Source organism: Gopherus evgoodei, chromosome 8 (genome assembly GCF_007399415.2).
Source record: "Gopherus evgoodei ecotype Sinaloan lineage chromosome 8, rGopEvg1_v1.p, whole genome shotgun sequence".
Classification (NCBI taxonomy): domain Eukaryota; kingdom Metazoa; phylum Chordata; order Testudines; family Testudinidae; genus Gopherus; species Gopherus evgoodei.
The window spans coordinates 80,174,717-80,201,024 of NC_044329.1; the positions used below are offsets into that span (position 1 = coordinate 80,174,717).

The 26,308-nt window shown below is 43.9% G+C and overlaps 1 protein-coding gene across 18 annotated transcripts in view; it reads left to right on the forward strand.

Annotated features, from left to right (window-relative positions):
• The window catches only part of ZNF644 (zinc finger protein 644), a 74,852-nt gene extending 64,759 nt beyond the window's left edge, over positions 1–10,093 (forward strand). For 17 of the 18 annotated variants that reach the window (XM_030574105.1, XM_030574111.1, XM_030574106.1 and 14 more), the window contains 2 exons: positions 7,690–7,792; positions 8,375–10,093. In XM_030574105.1, coding sequence (XP_030429965.1) covers positions 7,690–7,792; positions 8,375–8,567 — 296 coding nt within the window. In that variant the 3' untranslated portion in view covers positions 8,568–10,093. The other variant, XM_030574118.1, reaches the window with a different exon arrangement.
• The last annotated feature ends 16,215 nt before the right edge of the window (positions 10,094–26,308 follow it).

Here is a 26,308-nt window from a genome sequence, read left to right on the forward strand (position 1 = left end):
GAAGATGACTATGTTTTAGAGAAATTATTATATGGGGTCTTCAGCCCTGAAATTCATTGACCTCAGCTTCTAAACTGTGTAAAGCCATCTAGTAATTTTTCCTATATTAAAAAAGCCCTGAACTTACTCTTTTACTTCCTTACATCTTTGTAAAGAAATATTAATCAGAGAAATTCTTTATTAGTTCAGTACTTGTCCCAGGTCCTTGCTCTAATTACATAATTGTATGCATACATGATTGCTGTAATTCTTATATGATGTGGCAGTTATTATGGGAACTGTTTATACTTTGGTATTGGATAAAAGAATAGAATCATCTATGCAAGTCATTGAAGCAGAAATGAAAGCTTTCCTAGGGCTGCATTAGTTTAAGTACCCTTCTTTTAGGCAATTAATGTTTTTCTCACTACTTTGACTATGCGTATTTTCAATATTAACTATTACAACATCACTTTTCTAGTAGATTCCATGCTGTTTCACAACCAGTAACTTACAGGGTATGTAACCAAATTTTGCATGCTGAGAAAATACAGGAGTATTATGCCGCCACATGTTATGATTTAACAAGAAAAAATATGAAATATGGCTGCCAATATTTGAAAAATAGTTCAAGGAACAAATCTTCAAGCAAGGCCAAGATTTGTTAGGCCATTGGCTATGCTAAGTTTAGTGTGTAATTGCAAACTTAATTTATGCAATATGGGTCCACTGTTCACTGTAATTATGTGCATAAAGGACCTAGGTGCATTTGTGTGCACAGTTACCCAGTTTGCTTGTGAAATTCTACATTTAACTTTGGACTGGTTCCAGAAGTTAGTGCAAGTTTTCAGGCTGTACAACACAAGTTTGCACCATTGGTTTAATCCCCCATGCCCAACAGATGCTAGTTTTCTTCCTCCTACCTATTTTGGTGAAAGGGTTAGTGGACTGCTGTCTACTTCTGGTGTTTTGCAGAGCAGATGAGAGGTTTTCTCTTTCACGCTATCACTTTAAGGACATACCTCTTCACCATCTTCAAAATACATCTTTCTCCACTTGGTTTTTCCCTATTAAGGTCTTATCTTCCAGAGTCCCCCATTTCTCTCTCCTTGACCTCCCCAAATTTCTCTTTGTCCCCTAAGATTCTTTGATCTCTCTTGCACCCTGACATTTCCACCTTTCTTTTATCTTTACCGACCTACCGTTCCTTTGGCTCCCCTGAAAATAACGCATGCTTTCTCTGCTACTGCTCTCTGCTGTGCTGCTGCAGTGAGGCACGTAACAAGGGAAGTGGCCTTGGAGCTAGGAGGAGGAGCAAGAAATACAATGGAAGTCTTTATTCTGCAGTCTTACATCCATAATTGATCAAGCAGTACTTAAGAAAATGTATTAATATCTTGAGGAATACACAATAAAGTTCCCTGGCATAAAAATTACTGTAGATAAAAATATTTTGATGTATAGTTAAACCCTACAAATTTGCCCTAATGACTGGGAGAGACATTGCAAATGATTTGAATGTGGCCAATTAGCAAGTAAGCAAACAAATACAATTAAATGATAACATATATCACTTAATTGTAGTCTTGCCTGAGTTTAGTATACTAGTAAATGTTCTGTAGCAAAAATAATGAAGTCCTAGTAAGAACGGACCTTGCTTCAGCACTTGAAGTAAAGAATGTTCCTGTTTTGGAGACTGTGGATTAGCAGGAAGCACAAATTTAAGTCGTTGTGTAGTTGCACACTTATTTCACAGCCTGAGAATTTCATTGGATCTAAAGATGTGCAACGAAGAACCACTAGTTACAATTTCCAACATAATCCATGCTGCTGCCCACTCATATTGGGCATACATTTTAATCTGCCACCTCCGTGAGACTGAGTCTTTCCTGCCATGCTGACACTGTGCTGTGAAATTGAGTATATGCAGCCTGTTTACCTAATGTGTGTATGCTTTTTTAAATAGTGTGTTCTCAACAGAACTGGAGCTCCTCCAAGTGATCTTTCCAAAGATGTTCAATTATCTTCAATTTTAAATTGGTTGTTCCTCTACTCTGCCATGCTGAATTGGAGCTTTTGGTGAGCAGTGAATCCAGTCAGTCACACACAGCTTTCAGAAGCAGCAACTAAGCAGACAACAGGTAGTCAAGGTTGAAGGGAAAAGCCTTCTTTCAGAGAGACTGTTGTACTGAATATGGTGTTCATGAAAGGTGATAGTTGACAGCTGTGGAGACTGATACCCTCTGTCCACAACATGGGCATAGGTAGTGGCAGTCAGAGCTTCCATACACTTTGACAATGTGCCTCACCCTAATCTTAAGGAATTTCCATGAGGCTGGTTGGGTTCAGATTTCTTTATCTCTTTGCTGAGTGTTAGTGAGCCTGCTGTTTGTGGGAGTTTTACTTTGTCATGTGGAAACTGTCCACTAGGAACTGGATTGAAAGCACCAGACAGATGTTGTTAAATAACCGGTTTTGGTCATAACATGGACTGGGTTGGAAGAAGTGACCTAGGGGTGAGACTGTGTTATTCTTAAGTTGGTGCTGCTTGTTTTAGTATCCTGTCAGTACAGTATGTGAGCATCAAAAGTGTTTGTGCACACATGGCTTTAATTTAAGTGAGTTTACTACTCCTGAGTTTTAGCAATTGATGACAGTTTTACAGTTACTCATATACCAGTCTGTTTGGAGAATGAATCATCTGAATGTTGATCAGAAGCATCAGTCAAATTTTACCAAAAGTTTTGGTCTTACCTTCTCTCCTACAGTGACCCGAAAGCATATTCATGCTAGTTTGTGCTGTTAAAAGTAAAGAAACGTACTCAAAGTCAAAAACCACAAGAAAAGGGGACAAATGTGTTGTGTGGAATGCTACTTCAACTCATGGCCAGTTTTAACATTTGAATTGCTTGTAAATTTGTTTTCTAAGTCTATTGTTACTATTGTTTCATGTGGACTGATCCTTATGTTCCAACCTTACTCCTTTTACTCTATGTGAGAGGGGCTGCATTCACTGGAAGTCTTCGCTGAGTTCTTCAGTCCTGTGTTTTAGAGTTATTCTATCTAGAGCCTGTGTACTAGACACAGCAAAAAATTACTTGCCCATTCTCTCCTTCCTTCCCTCTACACACTGTAAAATCCCTGTCTGGCTATTGCAAAGTCACCTCTCTTGGTGCATTATGCCAGACTCCATTTTCCTATGTTAGGGCCCAATTGAGTGTGGGATGGTCAGGGAGGTTTTTCTCAGAAGATTGCACATCCCTGTCCTAGAATTGCTAGCCTTCAGGAACCCTTTGTAAGAAAAGCTAGGATTAGGACACAAGTGAATGGTATAGCCTCGCTGAAACACTAGAGTATTTGCCTGAGTGAGAAGAGTCCAATTTTTTGATGGGAATGAGGGAATCTAGCCTTGAAGTCTGTCTGTATCCAGAGAAATCCGATCTAAGAGACTCTGAGCCACAAAGCATTTCTCTCACAAGAGCGACCTCCTTCTGGTTTTTAGAGCCTGCTACACGTATAGTGCTGCCACTTTGTAGACCTTTTTCACGTTCTTTAATGTCATTGATTTTGTAACTGCTAACTGACCTCAGAAGGATCTCACATCAATGCTTTGGCAATCTAATGGAGCTGTGGTCTCTGTTTCCTCCAGTTTTCCTCTCTGGGGTGTTCTGCAAAATCCACAGAGGCAAAGCCATTGTTGTAGAACTATTTTCACCTTGCCAGATGGATCTCCTTTTATGCTAATTGTTCTCTACTGGCACACTGGTATCCAGGCCTCAGGTATCCTGTCTCCTCTCTGAGAAGTATCCTGTCATCCTTCTCAGAGAGAAGGATGGCCATAAATTTCAGTACCTTCCAGGCAAAATGCAAACCTTGCTTTTTTGAGCAAGATGTCCATCAGTAATACTAGATTTAAAAGGGGAAAAATACAGAATGAATTAAGCCCAGTTCCTCCTGACTGGGAGGAGAGATTATATCTCTGTGCAGGTGATTATATCTCTTGCGGAAGGTGCTCAGATGCTGCATTTTTGAGGGTTACATAAAAACTTATGTATTTATATAGATGAGGCTGAAAAGGATCTTTGATACCTATGAGAGGACACAAAGTGATTAAAATTAGTACCTTGTACTGAGAGCACCTTTCACCTGAAGATCTCAAAACTCCTTAGCGGAGCAGAGAGGTTGAGCATCCCAACTAGTTTTAAATTTGTGAATGGTGTTGCCTGCAATAGCCAAAGACTGTACTTAATGATCCACGAGTTCCCTTCCAGTCCTATGATCCTCCCCAAAGATAAGGTGCCAGTGGTCTGGTAAAGGCAAAGCCACCAATTTAATGGTTTCTTCTCCTGTGTAATTCATACTTTCCTAAAGCTTGGAAGATATGGTCTTCTCTCCATTATAGAAAATGGAATATGTTCTTGTATGTTACCATAAAGCATTAGGGCCAATTTCTGTTCCCTTGATCACATCCTTCACTTTCTCCAAGAGGGTCTTGATAAAGTCCTTGCTGTCAGCACCTTTTGTGTCCAGAGCCCTTTGCTTGCCGCTGTCAAAGAGAACACCATTGGGCCTCATCTACTAATAGAAGGCTTCCTTCAACTTTGTGTAAATAAGCCTATCTGGATACCTGTTTTGTACCCATTTGGAGTCTGAATTTAATTCTCTCCTACCTTCAAGACTCAGAAGTGTCAGTGAATTTTCTATTGGCTTTTTAGTCTTTTTTCTAGATAATATTGTTTCCAGAAAAGGGATCAGCAACTTGGCAGCTGTCTCTTTATCTCTTCTCCCTTACTCTCTTTCCACAACAATAAGATGATAGAGGGAGAGGGAACATCTTGGTACTTAGTCAGTAGCTAGTTTCTGTGGCAGCTTCTGAACACTATGGCCTTGAGGTTCTATCTGGAAAGAATTAGCGGAACAGAAATCTTTAAATAGTTATTCTGTTGGACAGAATCAGGGATGAAGACAAGGCCTCTAAAAATAAGTTTGGCCCACTGGATTAAAACCTATAGATCAAGTGTCCATCTAAAGGGATCCCCTGCTCCCCAGAATATTCACCCATGGTAGGAAAAAAATGCAAAGGTGCAGTGTGATGCTCTCTCTTTTCTCTTAATTGGTATGAATGCGTAAGCAGAGGCGGCTTTGAGTGCTATTGTCTTTGTGTCATTATCTTTGACTGGTATATCAGAGAATGCAAACATTAGGATTTTACATCTTAATGTTTCTGCACCTGAGAAACACCAGCATAAAACAGAGATTCTCAAACTTTGTCACAGTGAGCCTCCCTAAGCTTAGAGAGAGAGAGAGAGAGAGAGAAAATTGCACCTCCCAGCCCCCCATCGTTTACAGTGACAACACAAAACTGAAAATCCTATACTTTGCAAGAATATGAATAATAATGTAGCAGGGTGTGATCAGTATAGTTAAAATAAGGATATGAGTATCAAAAGTACTAATTTTATTGCAGAAATTATTTATCGTGCTATCTCACAGTTATGTTCCAAAAAATACAAACTGTAGCAACTAAAATAAAACTGCACTAACATTTTAGGAAATTGTAACACCATTGACTGCGTGACACCGCCCCAGCTGTCCTGGGCTTACAGGCAGGGAACAGGGCCCCCCATTTAGTGCAGGTGGGAGGTGGGGGGCAGGTCAGAGGTTCGCCAGCACTGTGAGTTCTGCATAAGTCTGGTGAAGCAGGGAGTCCATCAGGGTACTAAGCTGGCAGCTGGGACTGAGCTGGGCTGCTGCTGGCCAGGACCAGCTGGTTACTGTCTAGCTGCACTGGTGCTACAGGAGAGGTGGTGTGTCACGCTGAGCAGGAACCATGCAGGGTCCATGGCTCCCCACTGCCACAGGAACCCCCATAGTGGCTTCTCCCTGTCGCAAGCAGCCAATCTCCAGCACCAGGGATGGAGAGGAAGGCAGTGCCAATAGCCTCTGCAGAGCAAAGAGCCGGCTTTGCATAAGGGCTGCTGTCATGATAGGGGCACCAGCTGGAAATGAACAGCTGCAGCAGCTGGGGAAAGAGAACCCTTCTGCTAAGCCCAATTCATCCAGCCCTGCAGCCCAGGGATGAACAGCAGCTCAGTAGCAAATGGAGGGGATATTGCAGGGCCGGGCTGAGGCAGGAGTGGAGGGGAGCCCCAGGTATGTGGCTGGGCTGGGTGGAAGGGGATGGAAGGGAGCCCCTGGGATATTGCGGAGGAGCTTCAGCCAAAGAGGAGAGCCCCCGGGGATCTCCGAGCCCCAGCTGAGCTGGTGAGCAGAGCACATGGGGAAGATGGCAGGGGTGGCAGGCCTTGTGTTACTGGAGAAAAGATGGGGAATCAGGAGAATCCCTGTGCTGCTGTAGGCAGAGATAAGTTGGGGGGGTGGAGCAGGGGAGCCCCTGCAAGCTGCTTCCCCCACAGATCCCTGGCTGTCCACTGTCCCAGCACTGTCCTCTGGACAGAGCTCTGGCCCCTTCTGCCCTGCCCCTAGGCAGGACAGAGCTCTGGGTCTGCTCTGGGAGCACTTAACTGCTGGCCAAAAGGCAGACAACTGGTGCCTGTGCCTCATTGTCTGAGAACCTCTGGTCTAGAGTGACTGTCCGTGGTGCTGCTGATGCCGTTTCCATTACTGTTACTTTGGTAGTTCTATGTCATTAGTGTTTCGTGTTCATGTTTAGGAGTAGTTAATGTTTCCACATGCCTCCAGACTCTCCCTTGAGTTTAGCTTCATGGTAAGTGTAAATCATTACACAATGTCAAGTACAGTTTAAAGTTATTTCCCAACCATGGCTGATGTAGTTTTTTTCCTTGCAAGGCCTCTGTTGCAAACTTCTATTTCCTCTGCCCCTAGAGGGCTCAGCCCCTCTTAATTCTAAATCCACATGCTGGTATGCTTCAGCAGTATTTATGCTGTACCTTCATGCATAGTTCAAACACCTGATAAGACAGTGATACAGCAAGTGGCTCTTTCATCTCTATACATTTGTAATAGGTTGACAGACTTTATCACAGAGGTTCATAATCCCTGTTTTCTTGTTATTCCTTTTAACCATTGAATAGACAAATGGTAAGAAAGCTTCAGCTGAGAGTCCCAGAGACAGGACAGGACCAAAACTTTTGCTTTGGTTTGGCGCTTGAATGATGTGAGCAGATGACTGTGCATTCCTCACTGTTGTAGCAGATGTAAACAAGACCTCCTTGCAGACAGAAGTTCTCATTCATGTTTTGGATTTAAATCAAATTAGCTTGACTGTGTTAACATTTTGAAGCTGTAACTGTATTTTTATAACATAATTTGAACTATAGTTATCAACAGATCTTCCATGACCGAAAAAGTTTCAAGAATGAAAGGGAAGTTCAAACTGTCATTGGGTAATTCCAGGTAATTCCACAATAACAGTTACTAGTGCTTGCTGGAACTAAAATGTATCTAGCTTCATGATTGTCCTATGGTTTTTAGAGGAGAACAAACACTAAGATAAACAAAGATAGGAAAAGACTATCTTTGCTTCTTTGTGAATCATTCTCTGAGTTTGAAAGGTAATTGAAAGTTTTGGAATTTAGATGGCAATTTAACAGGGCACAATAAGAGAAAATAAATGGGTTTTTCAGCATGGTTATAAATGAAGGTTTGTTGAATATTTCTATTTGGTTTAGGACTAACTTTTAATTGTTAACTTTTTTATATATGGAAAATGTTCTCCTTCCTTCTTAGCCTTAGATTGTAAGCAAAAAAAGTCAAGATCAAGATCTGGAAGCAAGAAAAAAATGCTGCCATTACCTCATAGTGCTGATGAAGTTTACATACTCCGATGCAGGTATATACAGGATTTTTATAACTGGTTAACTGAAATTACAGTATCTGGGAGAGGTTATATATTGTTGCTTTTACGTAAGAATATTCAGAAATATATTTTAACTGCATTTGATTTAAAAAGTCAATATTGAGCAAAACAAACAACTAAGTTGAATATTACATTAACCTAAACAAAAAAGAACCTGAAATAGTCTTACATTTTGGAACAGATTTTTTTCCCTCTCCTGCCTGAAAATGTGTTTTCCATATTTCATATTTGGGCAGTGTTCTTCCCCTGCACAAAACAAACAGAAGCCTATTAATGGAAATGGGTCATTAACTATAGCATTACAAATGTGAAGGTATAATTTATAGTATAAACTTCAATCTTGTGTTTATATCTTCGTAGTCAGTTGAAACAGTTAAGTATTGTCTAATTAACTATGAAACTATTAGGGTTTTAATCTAAAAAATATATTAAAATGAGCTTTTAGGAGAAAATTTACTTTCTGTATGATTCTTAATCCTTAGCAATGTCTGCTGACCTGTACTTTGTTTAATGCTAATATATCTTCTTGATGGAATGATTTTAAAATTTGCACAGGTTTTGTGGTCTGGTCTTTCGAGGACCATTGTCTGTTCAGGAAGACTGGATAAAGCACTTGCAGAGACACATCGTCAATGCAAATCTTCCACGGACTGGGGCTGGCATGGTTGAGGTCACATCGCTACTTAAAAAGCCTGCTGCAATTACTGAAACTTCATTTTCTTTACTGATGGCAGAAGCAGCATCATAGAACAAGGAAACCTTTTAAATTTGAATTGGATGTAAATTTGAAATACTTTGTCATTTTTAAAAAAATATTGCTACACTAAATTATGTTTATAAATCCTAAAGCCAGAGAAGTAGGGAAAGTGAATTACAGTAACATCAAAACAAATTGAGTACTTAACAGTTACAGTAAGTAGTCTTTATATTTTATATAGGGTGGCAGATGTGTTTTTAAGGTTTACTATGTTTTTGTCAGTTACTGTGTTCACTATCAATACAAGATCATTACATGTAAGCAGCCATTTTTAAATTGTGGCACATGGGTACTTATAGACAGATTTTAATAAAAACAAACCATGCCCTCTGCAGTGTTACCAGAATCAAGGCTCTGTTTATTCAAAAACAAAAAAACACACACAAAAAAAACACACTTGCATAGTAAAATAAAATGATATATTTTGTTTGTATGTATGTAGTGTTTTGTATAATACCAAGAACCGCTAATACAACTTACTCAACTTAGGGCATTAAATATCATGTACTTCATAGTTCAAGAGACTGTTTCATTCAAATAGGGCAATTAGTACTATTCCATCTAGGTGTGTAAGTGTTTTTTTTAAATCATATGAGGCTTTTTTGTACTAAAAAGTGGAGGGAAACTTGTTTAAACAAATATTTCTAAGAGAAATATGTACATAGTACTGGAAATTATTTGTGGTAAGGAAGTATTCTTTACTTCAGTTGCATTTCTCACTGACAATAAAGTGGTGCATCCATGCTACCTCCTACTTTGTCAACAAAGATGTCATTTACCCTTTGTTTTTGTATCATAGTAGATTCAAATCCAACTTTCTTTATTGCAAAGCATTTTTTTTAAAGTTTGTTTCCTTATGATGTTTTACTTAAAGTCTGACTTGCTTACAGAACAGTTTGCCTCTGTACTACTTTATTTAACACTGTAGAAATGTACTAATAAGAACTGCTCACTACACGGTTTAGGACTAGACTTTTCATTTATAATTCTGTTTAAATTTTTTTGATCATTTTAACAAATTTGAACACATTGAAATGTTTCTACATATGAAGAGAATGTTTACAATTTAAATTTTAGAACTTGTTTTGGATGTGATTCTATGTATGAAAACTGTGTAACACTATGCTCATGCTGAGGACCTACTTGCGGAATTATTGAATAAATGTGCTGTGAGGATGGACAATATGGTGCAGGTGTCTTGGTCATGATAAATTGTGTTTGTTCATTTAAATTGTCATCAAAACGTGATTTAATTTTTTAATCAGTAAATCAGATTCCTCTACAAATCAGTTTTGTATGCAAGTAACATTTCATTTTATTCATGTAGGGTAACTAAAACTGTAGTTAAATCAAGAATATGCATTGATATTTTCTTTATATGTAAATAAAGTTAAAAGCAGTTAAAGCAAGGAGTATTTTGGTAGAGTATATACATACCTCACTGCCAATGAAATTGCTTTCCTATGGTATATCTCCTTACCAGAAAAATCTCTAAATAAAAAGGTTTAAACAAAATATAAGTGTCTATAATGTGAAGCATTTCTTATTTGTGTTATGTATGAAGTAACAGTTCATGAGAAGTTGATTTGTCTTGCTTGAGATTAGACTCTCCTCATTAGTAATCCAGAGTAGAATACGTTTACTCACAACATAATATGATCTCTTCACAGATTCATTACATTTGATTGGTGTAAATGTCAGGATGATTTTTTTTTTTATAAAGTTGAAATAAACTCCATACTAGGACTTGCTAATATCTTGCAAAAGTAGCTCTCTATATATCTAGGCTTAAGTTGTTAGAGAGGTATTGTAATGTATTCTTAGTGCAGGGGTTCTCAAATTGGGGGTCGGGACCCCTCAGGGGGTCACAAGGTTATTACATGGGGGGTTACGAGCTGTTAACCTCCACCCCAAATCCCGCTTTGGCTCCGCTCCAGCATTTATAATGGTGTGAAATATATAAAAAAGTGTTTTTAATTTATAAGGGGGGGGTCGCACTCAGAGGCTTCCTACGTGAAAGGGGTCACCAGTAAAAAAAAAAAGTTTGAGAGCCACTGTCTTAGGGCTTGGCTACACTCGAAACTCCAAAGCGCTGCCGCGGGAGCGCTTTGAAGTGCGAGTGTGGTCACAGCGCCAGCGCTGGGAGAGAGCTCTCTCAGCGCTGCACGTACTCCACCTCCCCGTGGGAATTAGCTTGCAGCGCTGGGAGCCACGCTTCCAGCGCTGGGGCACTGTTTACACTGGTGCTTTGCAGCGCTGTAACTTGCTGCGCTCAGGGGGATGTTTTTTCACACCCCTGAGCGAGAAATTTGCAGCGCTGTAAAGCACCAGTGTAGCCATGGCCTTAGTGTAACCTTCCTGTGGATAAGTAGAAGCTTTAACATGTCCATTATATTGTTACCTTTCTGAATCAAAAATATACCTCAAAATATTCAAAGGATTTTTGGCGGTGGGAATATTTTTTAAAATAGGATAACTGACATATGTTGATGTATGGTACAAAAACATCCTACTATAATGTTGTAGGGCTTTTCTTGTTATTTAAAAAGAGTGCTGCCTCCTGATATTTTTAGGATGAGAGGAAAATCTCATAGCAGTACTCCTGAGCATTTCCTTACATGTGTTTTGGTTTGATATACTAAAACTGCATTTAATCTTGATTTTTTTTTATATCTCATCGTAAAACTGAGTGTCTGTTATCCGTTAGGAACTGATCCTGCATTGTGTAGCGCACAGGTGAACTGCTGTGCCCATGCAAAGCTCCATCTACATCAGTTGGGCTTTGCTTCAGTGCAGTAGTACACCCACACACTAGACAATGTGGGATCAGGGCCTTAGTCTCTGTCTGCATGGGAGCTGGTTTAGTTGTGGATACTGAAAAATAAGTAGGTGTTTGCAAGCAACCTGTGGGATTTTGAGCTCTTGTGGTGGAAAAGTTGCTTTGTAAGGTGGTGGATTAGAAAAAATATTCATAAGAAATGAATGTAAATTAGATAAGACAATGAAATTGCCTTGAAAGTTCAGAATGTTTTATTAGAATATTTGTTTATTCTTTTCACAAAAAGATGTTAAGCATAATTTGTGGCTGGTTAACTTTATGAAAAATTCGGTGAAGCTACACTGATAATTATCATTGCTAAATATGCTGATAGAGTAAAACCGTACCATGCAGAATGTAGCAGTAGTAGAAAATCTAACTAGGTTTTCAACAAGATAAATAACTTGAATTTAATTTAGTTCATTCAGGCAATATGTAATATCACTGTGTGAATCACTTAATGTAACATCTTCATTTTTAAAGTTAAGTTTGAAGAGCATATGGGTCAAGTCCTATAATCCTTGAAGGAGGAGCTGTGCAACTTCCAGGATCAGGCCCTTAAATTTTGAGAAAATGATTGTTTGTAATGGCTACAATTTTGCATAGTGTGAGCCAGAGCTGCACAATTCTTCAGCTATACCCTCACTGCTAATCCAGATCTGTCTCAAAATTTGGCATCCCGCTGTGCTTATCTTGGACTCCTACTAATATATTTTTTTAAAAAATACACATCTATCCTGATATAACACTGTCCTCGAGAGCCAAAAAATCTTACCATGTTATATCGAACTTGCTTTGATCTGCTGGAGCGTGCAGCCCTTCCCCCCCCCCCAGAGCACTGCTTTACCACGTTATATCCGAATTTGTGTTATATCGGGTCGCGTTATATCGGCGTAGAGGTGTATAGGCAGATCTTAGCACTCTTTGAATAGTTAAATTCATTGCACTTGGGATCTACTTTGGATTTAAAATGAATTATCTAAAAGTGGCTTATTAAATTATCTATCCTTAGGTCTTTTTCAAATAACCCTATTGACCCAAGATGTTAGGACTTCTCTACTGTCCTAGTGTAACTGTTGCTGGGAGTCTTGGTCCCCATCAGTATTTGCTGTCAGATTCCATAAATCCCAATTTCCAGTACTATGGAGGTAATGAAAAATCTGATAGAACAGGCTTAGTTAAATCGATCATCGTTTTTCATTTCACAGAGAAGTCTAAAATTTTCAAACTTGTGCACCTAATTCCATATTTAGGCATCTGAATAAGTGGTCTGACTTTCAGAAGTGCTTAGCATTCACAGCCTATTCAGCTCCCACTGACTTCAGTGCCTCCATTGACTCAGTAAGTTGCTCGGTATATCACAGCCCACATCATGTGGGTTCCAAAATATGGATTCTTCGTGCTGGGCATCCAATTCGAGAATTTTGGTCTAGTGTTTGTCCTTTTCTTTTGTTTATAGCCATTACTGGTTACTGTACTTTAATATATTTATTGGTAACCAGCTGGGTTCCCATGCCTTGTCTCTCCGATGAGATCACCAGGAAGGGTGCCATTTGTGAAGGACTGTTTTTGTGTTATGACCATGTTCAGCCTGAACTGATCAGGCTGATTTTTTTTCCAGTTAAAAGCATTTATTGGATTTCTTAGGTAAAATATATGATTTGTAGAAGAGGGATTACAGCTTTTCAAAAAGTTGGAAAGAACTGACAGGAAAAGCAAAGGGAGGGGTGATGCATAGGGTGTTTGTGAAGTGCAAGACATTTTTATAGTGGATCGTTTATCATGGATGTCAGGCAATAAGGATGATTGGTCTCATTTTTCAGAGGTGCCACCTTTTAGGTTTCATGGACTTCCATGGGAGTTACAGGTACTCAAAACCTCTGAAAATCAGGCCACACACATTTTCCAAAATGTTTGTCTTTTGTTAGCCACCTTTTCTGAGGCTGCTAAATGACAAAATTCATAAGTCCAGTCCTCTGAGCATAGGGATGTTGAATCTTTGCATGTTTGCTGTGCCTAGGAGGCTTTAGACAGAGTCTTCACTAGGGAGTTGAACCATTTGAATTGCACTCATGTAAGCACCAGTGATAGTGTGTCCACACTAGCCATGTTTCAGGCTAAAGACAGTTGCAGTTTTGCTTTGTCTCCTTATATTATGCTCTTCTACTGCAATGTAGTTGCACTGACCTCCCAATAACTATCCTAGTTTCTAGTACAGCTCTCGCAAGCAGTTGTTTCTGGCAGATTGTGGAAGGACTTCTAGAATATCCTGGGAAGCACAGGAGAATTATGGGAAAAGTCAAATTTTTGACAAGCCCTTAGGAGGCATCTGAGTGAGCTGCTGCAGAGTGACAAAATGGTTCAGACAATATCTGCAGACAGCTAGAGACACACACACACACATCAGGCACTTACTGCTGCTTGCCACATGCATAGCTGTGTGTGTTAACTCTTGGATGAATTGCACCCAGTGAACCACGATCACAGGCTTGTGGGACAGAGTTGTTCTGGTGACTTGGGATGGCCAGCTCTACCTACAGAACCTTGGGATGAAAAAAGAAACTGTTCTGGAACTCTTATGCTGACCAGGGCCCAATACTGCAGTGCTAGACTTCTGTGGAAAAGAGTAGTCATCATCCTGTTGAATCTGGCCACTCCAGATTCATTACCAGTCATCTGGAGAGAGTCAGTCTGGAATCAGAAAGTCCAGGGAAGTTGCTGTTCTGGTGAAAGTGTGCAAGACAAAACCTAGTGTATTGCAGGAGTGTGTGATCAAGCTGCTAATGTGCCTAAGTTTATCAAGGTATTTAAACTGTTGGATTTTGTGAGTTGTTATGGAAGAATCCAAATATCCATTCTGTGTCCCACCATCTTCCCAAACAAGCTCAGGAATACAGTTAACTGAAAGGGTTGCTTCTCCATGGTGGCCTTCGTGGATCTTTATGAAAAGTTCATGAAGCCGTTGGAGCCTTGAAACATGCATAATTCCAGGATTTTCAAAACTTAGAACTTCTGAAGAGTGAGCAGTGTGGAATTCACCAAACTATTTTTACATTAATGGTGTTATCTTCCGAGGCTTGTTCATAGGTTAAGCCTTTTCCTGAGTATGCAAACATATATAGAAGAAAATTCAGCTTTACACTGAGTAGAATGTGATGGTGAATAGCAAGCGTTTGCTCTTATGAATGGTTTTTGGAAACAGTAATTAGAAACTGGGAAGAAATAAGGGCTATAGTTAACAGAATTCTCTGCTAAACTATAGTTTGTACCCCACTAATCAGTGGACTGTTACTTGCACATTGGTTACATTCCAGAATTGTGCTTTATACAGTTTTAAAGGTATTACCTAAACAGCTAGAAAGAATCTGCTTAGGAAAGTGTTTCATAGAAAGTCAGACTAATTTCATGTGATTTCAGGTGTGTAAGCTCAGCATGTGATGTGGATGCCAGTGCCTGGCACGTGGGCTAGCAGAGTCAATGTAATGGAAACATTTTGGCCATAGTGCACAATATGTAACTTCTTGCAATAAAATGTTCCTATGTTTTGCCTTTTAACACTGCAGTTTGTGTGACTTCTTGAATTTTTTTCCCAACTGGTCCTTTCCAAGTTCAGCCATCTGACTTGGTTCAGTGAGCTGCCATATATGCCAAACCAGGCCCTTCTGCTTCCACCTGGAACAATGCCCTATGCAGCTAAAATGGTGGCCAAGAGAATTACAAGACCTAGGAAATTCTGAGGGGCCTGAATTGGGGGAGCTAGGAAGGATCCAGCCAGCTGTTACTTGTGCTACAGTGGTGCAGGTGGAGAATGGAGACTGATGGAGCAGAGAGTGTGGGCGCTTCTGCCCTGATAGGAGGCTATATCCATCCTTTCACAAATAATAATGGCACTATTCATAAGAATCTGGAGAACTTTTCCACTGAGCCTGCCAAATCCACCCTCACTGGTACCTTTATCATAAAGAGCTACCTATCTCCCGTAGAGGGTCCCAGATTCCACAACTCCTCCATCACAGAACTGGCTTGCCCATTGGGTCACCAGTCACATTTGGATCCTGAGTCCACCCCAAAAAGATCCTGTAATCCTAGCAGTATATCAGGTATCTCTCAGTGCATTTCCTTAGCCTCTTGATCCTCCCTGCTGGCAGTCCTGAGCCCTCACAACCATACCACAAAGTGATTCATTGCAGACTCACAGCACTTAAGGCTCACTGCGGGAGCAAATGCCCAGGATCCAATCAAGTTCATCATAAAATGAGCATGTTTTTCACTAACTGCTATTTTCTCTTGGCCTTGTTATATTGTAGTTTAAGGCCCTTAATCCCCTGGCATTGGATGCTAGTCTTGGTTATCCTAAACTCTGCCACCACCTGGCCATAAAACAGGGTATTTCTAATTATGTTGCCTAGCTTACCTTGCATCTCCACCTCTCCCCAGACTTGAGAACAGGGCCTGCCAGCTGTCAGCCCATTTATGAGAAGGCTTCCTCTATGACATGCAGGTAATATTCAAGTGCTTGAAGCAGAAGATATTTGAAGTCTAAGTAGTTTGCATCTGCAGCCCATGTGTGTGCAACTTTGAACAGGTAAGTGGTGTCTGACCATCTTGACTTCTAGTCACCGGAGCACAGAACCTAGACCAAACAGGCCACCAGAATGCTCTGGGATGGAAGAGGACTATATGCAGCATTTGAGGTGTTACAGCAGCAGACTTTGTGCCCACACTGGCAGTGGAGACTGACAGTGGTTAACCTGGCTGGAAAAGTGTCCAATTCAAAGCTGTTTGGTATGGATACACATCACTGGGAGCGCTAGTATGGAGGCAAGGGTACAAGTGTGCTAGGGAGACCACACACAGGGTCATGGTAAATTTCCCTAATATATACGACATCACAAACAAGTATTCCTGGTAGTTATGAGAGATTGATCCACCTTGGAATTGCCCCTATGTGAACAACTTTGTTACGAGTGAGACTTAAAGGGCTAGCAAAATGCTGGACCCCCGTCCCTTACGCTTCCAAAAATGTTTGAATCAATCCCATAGCATGTGTAGCATTGTGTATTTCAGCATCCTGTATCCCAGTAAAAAGCTATGTTTTTAACTTCTCAAAACTGGGTCTTTTGACAAAAGTTAACAGACAATTGTATCTTTACTTATTGAATGCGGCATTTTGTACGGGAGAGACCTGCAACATAGCCTCACCTCCCCCCCCAGTGACTTTTTAGGGAAAGTGCTGTATACTGATCTTTGTACTTGTATATTATTGTAATGATCTGTGCTTTTTGGAATTTCATTGCCAGTGATTGTTCTTCCGATGTTTGGGTTATCTACACAAGGTAGTATTGGTGATGGATCCTTTAGACAGCTACAAATACAAATCATGTTCATGTATGTCGTTGTGAAACATTCAAATTCAACTTAATAACTTAAGTCACTGCAGTAATGAATGCCAAAGTAATGATTTCTTGCACTTGTTCAGTGTAAGAGATATGACTGACAGAGTATGAGTTAACAAGATTAAGCTACATTTTAATTGAATGAAGAAGTGCATGTCAACCAGGTATAAACCCTACTCACTAGAAATCAGACTTTCATCTACCTCTTTTCTAAAAAAACCAGTTACAGAATGTAAAATAACTTTGTCCTTTTTTGGACATAGACAATTTTTGCTAGGTTTTCCCCAGCTTCTGAGAGAGAAACAGCAGAAGATAAAGTTGCTGATTATTTTGTTGTGTTCCATGAAATTGCTGAATTTCCCAGACTCTTCAAATATTCTCCAAGTGCCTTTACAGGGCAAAGATCACTAATGTGGCCCTGGATTGTCCAGATAAAATATATAAAGAAATAGGCTTGTGCCAGGAACAAATACAGGTTTTAAATCCAAATTATCATAGAAGCTATTTGTTCTACTTTGCCATCTGAATTAATGTTACTGTAAATTTTTTAAATTTATGGTTCAATCTGTGAATGATTAGTCACAACAAATTAGTGGGAACCCTTCATTGTATTTAGCCTCAGTCACAGATCCCTTACTGATAACTTTCTAACTCCTCTTCCTATTGGGTGTATTGTTTTCCTTCTTAAAGGTCTCTCTCTTACACATCTGCCATTTTGTCCTTTTCTCCAACTGAACGGTAGGAAGCAGCCCTCTCTATAAAAGACAAGGTGGCATAGGCAGCGAATTATATGGATCCATGGTGCCCGTGCTCACCAATATTTAGGAACGTGCGCCTGGCTCCACCAATGTTTCAGCTTATTGTGCTTTGCGGGGGTGGGGGGGTTCCCATACTTCATGGGGATGCAGGGGCTAGAGGGGGGCCTGGTGTCAGCAGCAGTGAGTGACCTGGCCCCAGCCCACCTTGCTCTGCCCTGCCCCGGCATTGCTCGGGGGAGGGACCGGAAGCCAGAAAGAGGCGGGGTGGGGGTTCGGGGGAAGGGGTGGAACAGGGGTGCGCTGCGGGCCAGGTCACTCACTGCTGCCAGCGCCAGGCCTCCCTGCTAACCCCTCCCCTGGCTGCGCTGAACCCCACATCCCCCCGAAGCGCAGGGCCCACAAAGCGGAGGGCCCGGGGCAGTTGCCCCAGTCCATCCTATGGATGGGATGGCTCTGGGTCCAGAGCAGCCTGGGAGGGTAGCAGGGGGCCTGGTGCTCTTCTCTTCCTGTTCTATTGTGTCTTATTTTACCTCTGCCACCTCAGAGCTAAAGGTTTGTTTCCTAGTTATATTGAGAGAGGCTGACAGGATATATGTAGTTTGAACACCTGTAACTTAATAGTAAGTACCTGTTTTCACTATCTCATTGTGCTTTGTTGCTAAAAGCCAAAGTTGTTCTTCAAATGATTGCTCATGTGTATTCCACAATAGGTGTGCATACTCGCCACGTGCACTTGTGCCAGAAGTTTTTCTCCTAGCAGTACCCGTAGGGGAGCACCCTAGTTGACCCCTGGAGTCGCACCTCCATGGCGCGCATGGTATAAGGGACGCTGCCCCCCACCCCAGCCCTCAGTTCCTTCTTGCCACCAGTGACGATGCTTCGGAACTACTCTGCTCCAGCTTTGCTGTCGTTCATCCCCAAAACTGCTTGTTCTTTCAGTGTATGGTACCTGTAATTAGTTTAGTTTAGCAAGAGCGCCTGGGCCGGGGCATGCCCTGTGCCCCAGGTTTTAAGTCATGCAACACTTGTAGGCAATCTAGGCAAGTGAGTGATTCGCACGTGGACTGTTTGGGGGAAACCCATCTCAGCGATGGCTGCAAGATTTGCAAGTTGTTTAAGCCTCGGACCAAGAGAGAAAGGGACATTAGGCTCTGGGCTATTCTGATGGAGTCGGTGCTGACCCCAGCTCCGGCGTGCTGCTCTGAGTTGGCACTACGGTATCGGTGTGCAGTGACCCTTCGGCACCATCGACTAATTGGCACTGCTCCCCATCCACGGAGCATGCCAAGAAGGCTAGGAAGAGGCCTTCTTTGCCGTAGCACTGGAGTAAACCCACGACAGAGGCTATACCCATGTTGGGCAGTCCTTGATCCCCACCAGCTTCTAGGCATCCGACTCAAGTCAAGCGGAATAGCCCAGCCCATTCAGAGCAGGCCTCTCTGATGTCCGGGTGCCCTCCACACCAGACGCCCTGCAGGCGGCCTGGGATGTTATGTCCATGCCAGTACCAGGAGCACTGCTGATGTCAACCCCACGGTCCAGAAGCAAGCCACAAATGGGATCTCTGCAGTCACCCCTGGCTCAGTACCAGTCTCGGTTGAGGGAATGTTCCTGATTCCGTTCGCCACCCAGTGACCATCAGGGCAAAGTCCACGTGGATTGCCCTCGACGCCCACCAGGCTTTCTGGTTGGGTTCTGTCTGAACAAGACTCTCGGGACCATTCCGCCTCGAGGAGCGAACGCTGATGGGACTGAGGCAGTCGACGCCAAAGGTCCTCATCTCAGTGAGGCTATTGCACCCAGTCACGGCATTAACATTGACATCATTCCCATTGGTCATTCTGCTCCAGGATCCTGCCATGACACTGCCTCCGCAGCCTCGGGCGTCGATCGCCAGCGCAAGTCCACCTGCCAAAGCCGATCACAGAGCAGCTGTTATCAATGGTACCAGTCCTCCATGTTGGCAACGCTCCTGGCGCCGCCGCTCCTCCCGGTCCAGGGACAGCAGCAGGTCGTATGTCAGCTTGGCCTCCCTTCGTAGTCATCTATCAATTGGCCAGGCCCCAGCCAGGCTGAACAGCCGGCTCTGCCAGAGCCACAGCAGGTGCAGTGTCACTGGGTCCCGTGGCTGGCCCAATGGTACCAGGGGGCACCATAGCCCCTGACGCAGCCCCCAATAGGGGCTCGCTCAGTTGCCAGAGCCTCAGAAGGACCATTGGCCTCCCTCTCCAGACCTCTGAGGAGGGAGTCGGTGGGACGTACGTCCTCGGCACCGTGCACAGAAACTGGCCAGGTGGTGGACCTTCCAGTGCCAGTGGACATGCAAAGTACCGCACCAGCCTCTTCACCCTCCCCGGATGAGGCAATTACAGCCTCTCCTCCCTCCATCCCGCAGGAGGACTTTAGGGCCCACCAAGAACTCTTATAAAGGGGGCATCAAGCCTCCACCTCCAAGCAGAGGAGCTGGAAGAGTCCTCGGACTCCCTGGTTAATGTACTGTCCTCCTTGGCGCCAGGCAAGGTGCCCTTGCCTCTCCACAAAATGGTGGCGAAAATTTCAAATGCCCTGTGGCAAACCTCGGCCTCATTGACCCCCATCTCTAAGAGAGTGGAACGCAAGTTTTTTGTTCCCACCAACGGGCATGAATACTTATACGCCCACCATGCTCCTAACTCCCTGGTGGTCGAGTCGGTAAACCACAGGGAACGGCAGGGCCAACCAGCCCCTACCCTGAACAATAAAGATTCAAGGAGGCTGGATTCATTTGGAAGAAAAATTTATTCATCCTCGAGCTTCCAGTTATGGGTGGCGAACCACCAGGCTCTCCTGGGCCAGTATGAGTTCAATCTGTGAGGCTCCTTGACCAAGTTAAAGGACTCCCTCCAGGAGTGCGACAGGAAGGAGTTCAAAGTGCTGGTGGAGGAGGGCACAGCAGCTGCCAGGGCAACCCTGCAGGCTGCTTCGGATGCAGCAGACACAGCCATGTGGTCCATTGCCTCCGTGGTGTCCATGAGAAGGGTGTCATGGCTCCTGCTCTCTGGGCTGTCCAGTGAGGCACAGAACTCCCTGCAGGACCTCCCATTTGATGGCAAAACTCTGTTTGCGGAACAGATACAAAGATGCATGGCCTGAAAGTCTCCCACATGACTCTCCGGACTCTGGGTCTCTATGTTCCAGCTCTGGCTAAACATATGTTCAAGCCACAGGAGACTCCCGCTCAGGCCACCCATTCAAAATATGAGACAGCTTATAAGAAGTTGCGGGACTAAAAGAGGTGCCCACAGAGGCAGTCTCGGCCTGCCCCCCCAGCCTGGGTCATCCAAGGGCAAGCAAGCGGGGAGAAGGTGGTTTTGACAGGACGCCCGAGGCACCCTGCCAGTTCTCATCAGGGATCCCCCGTCAATAAAACTTCCCTTCTCCAATTGGTTGTATGCTTTCCTCCTGGAGTGGTCGCCGCTACCTCAGACCAGTGGGTCCTCAACACCATCTCCCGGAGCTACACCCTCCAGTTTACTTCCTCCCCACCCAACCACTCCGCCTCTGTCCCTCCTGGGGGACCCCTCACACGAGGCTCTGCTAGAGCAGGAGGTGGGATGGCTCCTGGGCCTAGGAGCAGTGAAAGTGGTACCAGGGGAGTTCACAGGCAAGGGGTACTAATCCCGCTATTTCCTTATCCCGAAGGCCAAAGGGGGGCTCAGGCCCATCTTGGACCTGCGAAGCCTGAGCCAATACATAGTGAAGCTCAAGTTCCACATGGTCTCCCTGGGCTCCATCATCCCCTCCCTGGATCCTGGGAACTGGTACACTGCCCTCAGTCTGCAGGACACGTACTTCCACATTCATATATTCAAGGGGCACAGATGTTTCCTCCATTTCATGGTGGAGCAGGAACTCTACCAATTTACGGTCCTCCCGTTTGGCCTGTCTGCGACCCCCAGAGTATTCACGAAATGTATGTCAGTGGTGGCAGCCCACCTCAGGCACCATGGGGTCTAGATCTTCCCCTATCCGGACGACTGGTTGGTCAAAGGCAGCTCCCAGTCGCAGGTGCAGGATCACATGATGCTCCTTCTGTCCACATGTACCACTTTGGGCCTGTTAGTAAACACACGAAGTCCACGTTAGTCCTGGTACAACGCATAGAGTTTATCAAGGTAGTCCTGGACACCTCATCAGCCAGAGCCTCCCTCCCACTGGACAGGTTCAAGACCCTGAAGGGGCTCATCAACACGGTCACAAGGTTTCCGGTGACAGTAGCCAGAGCGTGCCTCCAGCTCTTGGGTCACATGTTGGCGTGCACGTATATGGTCCATCACGCCAGACTCAGAATGAGGCCCCTCCAGCTCTGGTTGGCCTTGGAGTTCTCCCAGGCCAGAGACAGGAGGGACAAAGTCATCATGGTGCCCAAGACAGGGATCACCTCCCTACGGTGGTGGTCCTCCATGAGAAACATGCTCCCAGGGGTCCTGTTCAGGGCAGGGCCTCGTCACTGGGAACTGGTGTTCGACGCGTCAGGCCTGGGATGGTGGGCCTGTGTGGGAAACATTCAGACCCAAGGTCTGTGGTCAGCTCAGGATCTGACCCTCCACATAAACATCAAGGAGCTCAGAGTGGTATGGTTGGCGTGCACAGCCTTCCGCTCGCACTTGGAGGGCAGAGTGATCAGGGTTCTCACGGACAACACAGCCTTGATGTTCTACATCAACAGGCAAGGCGAGGCCCGATCCTCTGCCGCGAAGCCCTCAGGCTGTGGGACTTTTGTATAACCTATGACATCTGCCTACAGGCCTCCCATCTGCCCAGTACACGCAAGCAGATCGCTTGAGCAGAGACTTCTCCTCTCAGCATGAGTGGTCTCTTCACCCAGAGATGGTGCACAGACTATTCCAAGTGTGGGGAACTCGCCAGGTGGACCTGTTCATGACTCGCCAGGACCGTCGCTGTCTCCAGTTCTGTTTGGGGGGCAGGGATGGGGCACTATCTCCGATGCCTTCCTCCTGTCCTGGTCAAGCCAGTTTCTCTGTGCCTTTCCCCTGACCCTGCTAATTGGCAAGGTCCTGGAAAAGATAAAGCTGGACAAAGCCTGGGTCCTTCTGATTGCCCCGGCATGGCCCTGGCAGCATTGGTACAGGACCCTCACAGGCCTGGCGGTCGCCCTGCTGTGGCCATTGCCATTGTGCCCAGACCTGCTCTCCCAGGACCAGGGCTGCCTCCTCCACCCCAACCTAGTAGCACTCCACCTCATGGTGTGGCAGCTCAATGGTTAGGTAGGGAGGAAAGGACATGCTCGGAAGGGGTTCAGCGCATCCTCTTAGAAAGCAGATGGCCCTCCACATGCCGAGCCTACTTGGCAAAGTGTTCTCAATTTTCCAGATGGGAGGATGGAGTGGGGCGTTTCCTTGGTGGCTGCCCGATCCAGCTCATTCTGGACTACCTCCTCCACCTTAGAGCCCAGGGCATGGTGCCCTCATCAGTCAAGGTGCACCTGGCAGCCATATTGGCCTTCCATCTGCCAGTGCAGGGCCACATGATATCCTCCCATGCTATGACTTGCTGATTCCTTAAGGGGTTGGATCATCTCTTCTTGTATGTTAGGCCCCCAGTCCCGCAGTGAGACTTAAACCTGGTGTTGACCCGTCTCACGGGGCCCACATTTGAGCCGCTAGCCACGTGCTCCTGGTCACACCTCTCGTGGAAGGTGGCCTTCCTGGTTGCGATCAGGGTCAGCTAGGTGGGCCTCAGAACTCAGGGCCGTGACCTCCAAGTCCCTGTACACGGTGTTTCATAAAGATAAAGTCCAGCTCCGCCCACATCCTTTGTTCCTCCCGAAGATGGCCTCCACTTATCACATGGGTCAGGACATTTTTCTGCCGGTCCTCTGCCCCAAGTCCCAATGCATTCAGTGAAGAGCTGGATGTGAGATGGGCTCTGGCTTTTTACCTGGAGCAGACTAAGCCATTCAGAAAGTCCTTGCAACTGTTCATTGCCTCGGCTGAGTGCATGAAAGGTCAGCCAGTCTCCACTCAGCAGCTCTCCAATTGGATCACCTTGTGCATCTGTTCCTGTTATGACCTGGCAGAAATCCCTCCGCCACCTATTGTGAAGGCACACTCGACGAGGGCGCAGGCCTCATCAGCTGCCTTTTTGGCCCATGTCCCCTTTCAGGACATTTGTAGGGCTGCCACATGGTCTTCAGTTCACACGTTCACCACGCATTATGCAATTGTTTCTCAGACCAGGGAAGATGCTGGGTTCGGCAGCGCCATTCTCCGTCCTGAGAATTTGTGAACTCTTTCCCACCTCCCACAGATATAGCTTGGAATCACTTATCGTGGAATACACATGAGCAGTCACTCGAAGAAGAAAAGACACTTACCTGTTCCGTAACTGGCATTCTTCGAGATGTGTTGCTCAAGTCTATTCCACATCCCGTCCCCCTTTCCTGCTGTCGGAGTTGTCTGGCAAGAAGGAACTGAGGAATGGGGGGAGAGCGCAGCGTCCCTTATACCATGCCATGGAGGCGCCACCCCACGGGTCGTGGGAAGCGCTCCTCCCTATGGGTACTGCTAGAGCAGTGAGTCTCAAACTTTTGTACTGGTGACTCTTTTCACATTGCAAGCCTCTGAGTGTGACCCCCCCCATAAATTAAAAACACTTTTTTATATATTTAAAGCCATTATAAATGCTGGAGGCAAAGCAGGATATTTGGGTGGAGGTTGACAGCTCGCAACCCCCCATGTAATTACCTTGCGACCCACTGAGGGGTCCCAACCCCTCGTTTGAGAACCGCTGTCCTAGGGGGAAAACTTCCGGCACTGATGCACATAGCGAGCACGCACACCTACTGTGGAATAGACATGAGCAATATATCTCAAAGAACACCAGTTACGGAAAAGGTAACCGTCTTTTGTTGGTGTCTCCCCTATAAATAGATCCTCGGTGTCTTTGTTAATGTTTAAATATGTTTTTGAGCAGATGAGAGAAACCAGAAATAGTAAGGCCAGAGCTGTAACAATTCCTCCCAAATCTTGATGGTCAAAATGCACTTGTGTTTCTATTTGGTTTCATGATTGAAATATCTTTTCTGCTGAATTATTTTACATAGAATGAGCTGAAGCCACATGAATGGAATACTCTTTTCCCTGTCCCATGTTTCTGGTTTCCTAATGTAACAGCAAAATGCTTTGCTGACAAGTCCAATTTAAAATGGGAAAACTGGGAAATGAAGTATTTGACTTGAATGATTATTTGTGAGCAAGCAGCCGGCGAGCTTTTTAAGCAAGGTAGTATTGATAACTTCACAGAGAGACTTAAAAGAAAATATGTTGTGTACAAACATATTGAAGAGCCTGAATCATGGCACATATACCTGTTAAAAATGAATACAATAGATGTCAGGAAAATATCCATACAAAATTAAACTGTGATTTCAGATTTTATCTGGAAATGTGTCAGAAGTACCTGAACCCCCCCACTGCTAGCAGCAAACAAAACTAACAACCTGCAGTTTAACATAATTTCTTTGCAGTACATAACAGCTGGCACATAATTTAATAGGGGCGGGCACTGGCTTGAAGTCTACACTTGCTCTAACGTGTTGGGCATTGGATTGGTTTATGAATGGTGAGATAAGATGTGAAGGAAATGCACTTTGTGTTGCCTTAGAAATGTAAAGTAGTTCGCATATTGTGAAGGAGGGTATTTATATCTCTAGATAAATGTATAGAATATCTACTGCCAAAGCAGCTATGCCTACAAAAGGCAGATTCTTTACTTGTCTCAATTTGAAGCAGTAAGTTTTCTTACACTGCTGTCTCAGATTTCACAAGTTTATCTACAACTTATTTTACTTCTACACAAATTCTTGGACCAAAATTTTCAAACTCGGATGTCTAGTGTTAGCCACCTCAAAAGTGTCCTGATTTCTCAGAAACCCATAAATGGCCTGTGAGGGCTTAGCATCTCTGAAAATCAGGCAACTTATTTAGGTCTCTCATTTCAGACTCCCAACATCTGAATAATTTGGCCTAATTTTACAAACCTCCAGTGATGTTACTGTTATTACTATGCATAGATAGAATAGTTTGAGCCCCCCAGAATCAAAATGAAATTGTGAACCTAGTGAACATTAAAGTGGGTGTATTCAGAGCTTCAACTGTTCCATGTGGCAGCTGCCTGGGATCATTGGCATGTGCTGTCTGTATACAGTCAATGCCTTGTATTGATTACTATCTCACAAAGATCTCTATTTGCCACCACTATGGAACTGTCCCCATGTAGCTAGAATTTTCTTCTTTAGCACCTTGCTCTCAAGAGAGCTATTAGTTGTGTGGATTTTAATGAAGATGGTTCTCATGAAAGGTCTAGGTTTGGGGCAGATATAACTGTTTAGCTGAGATCTCTACATGTGCTCCCCTTTTTCTCTATGTAGGTCTGAACTTTTCACTTTTTAGACTGAACTTGCCCTATGCTGTGGTTCATTCTCATTGTCCACAATTTTGTTCTTACAGGAAAAATCTAGGAGAAAGTAAGTACACACTTGACCTTTCACCACACTGGAGTTTTGCTTTGGTTACCAGTTGAAATGAGTTTGAGTATCATTCAAATAGGCAGCTATGGAATGGTGGACAGATTATGGAACTGACACACAGTTTAATATAGTTGAGATATTACTCAAGAGAGATCTGAGCCTGGAATGGCAAGGGTTGTTCCAGGCTATGATTGAAGAGCAATGGCAGAGATGTATGAAGGACTGGACTA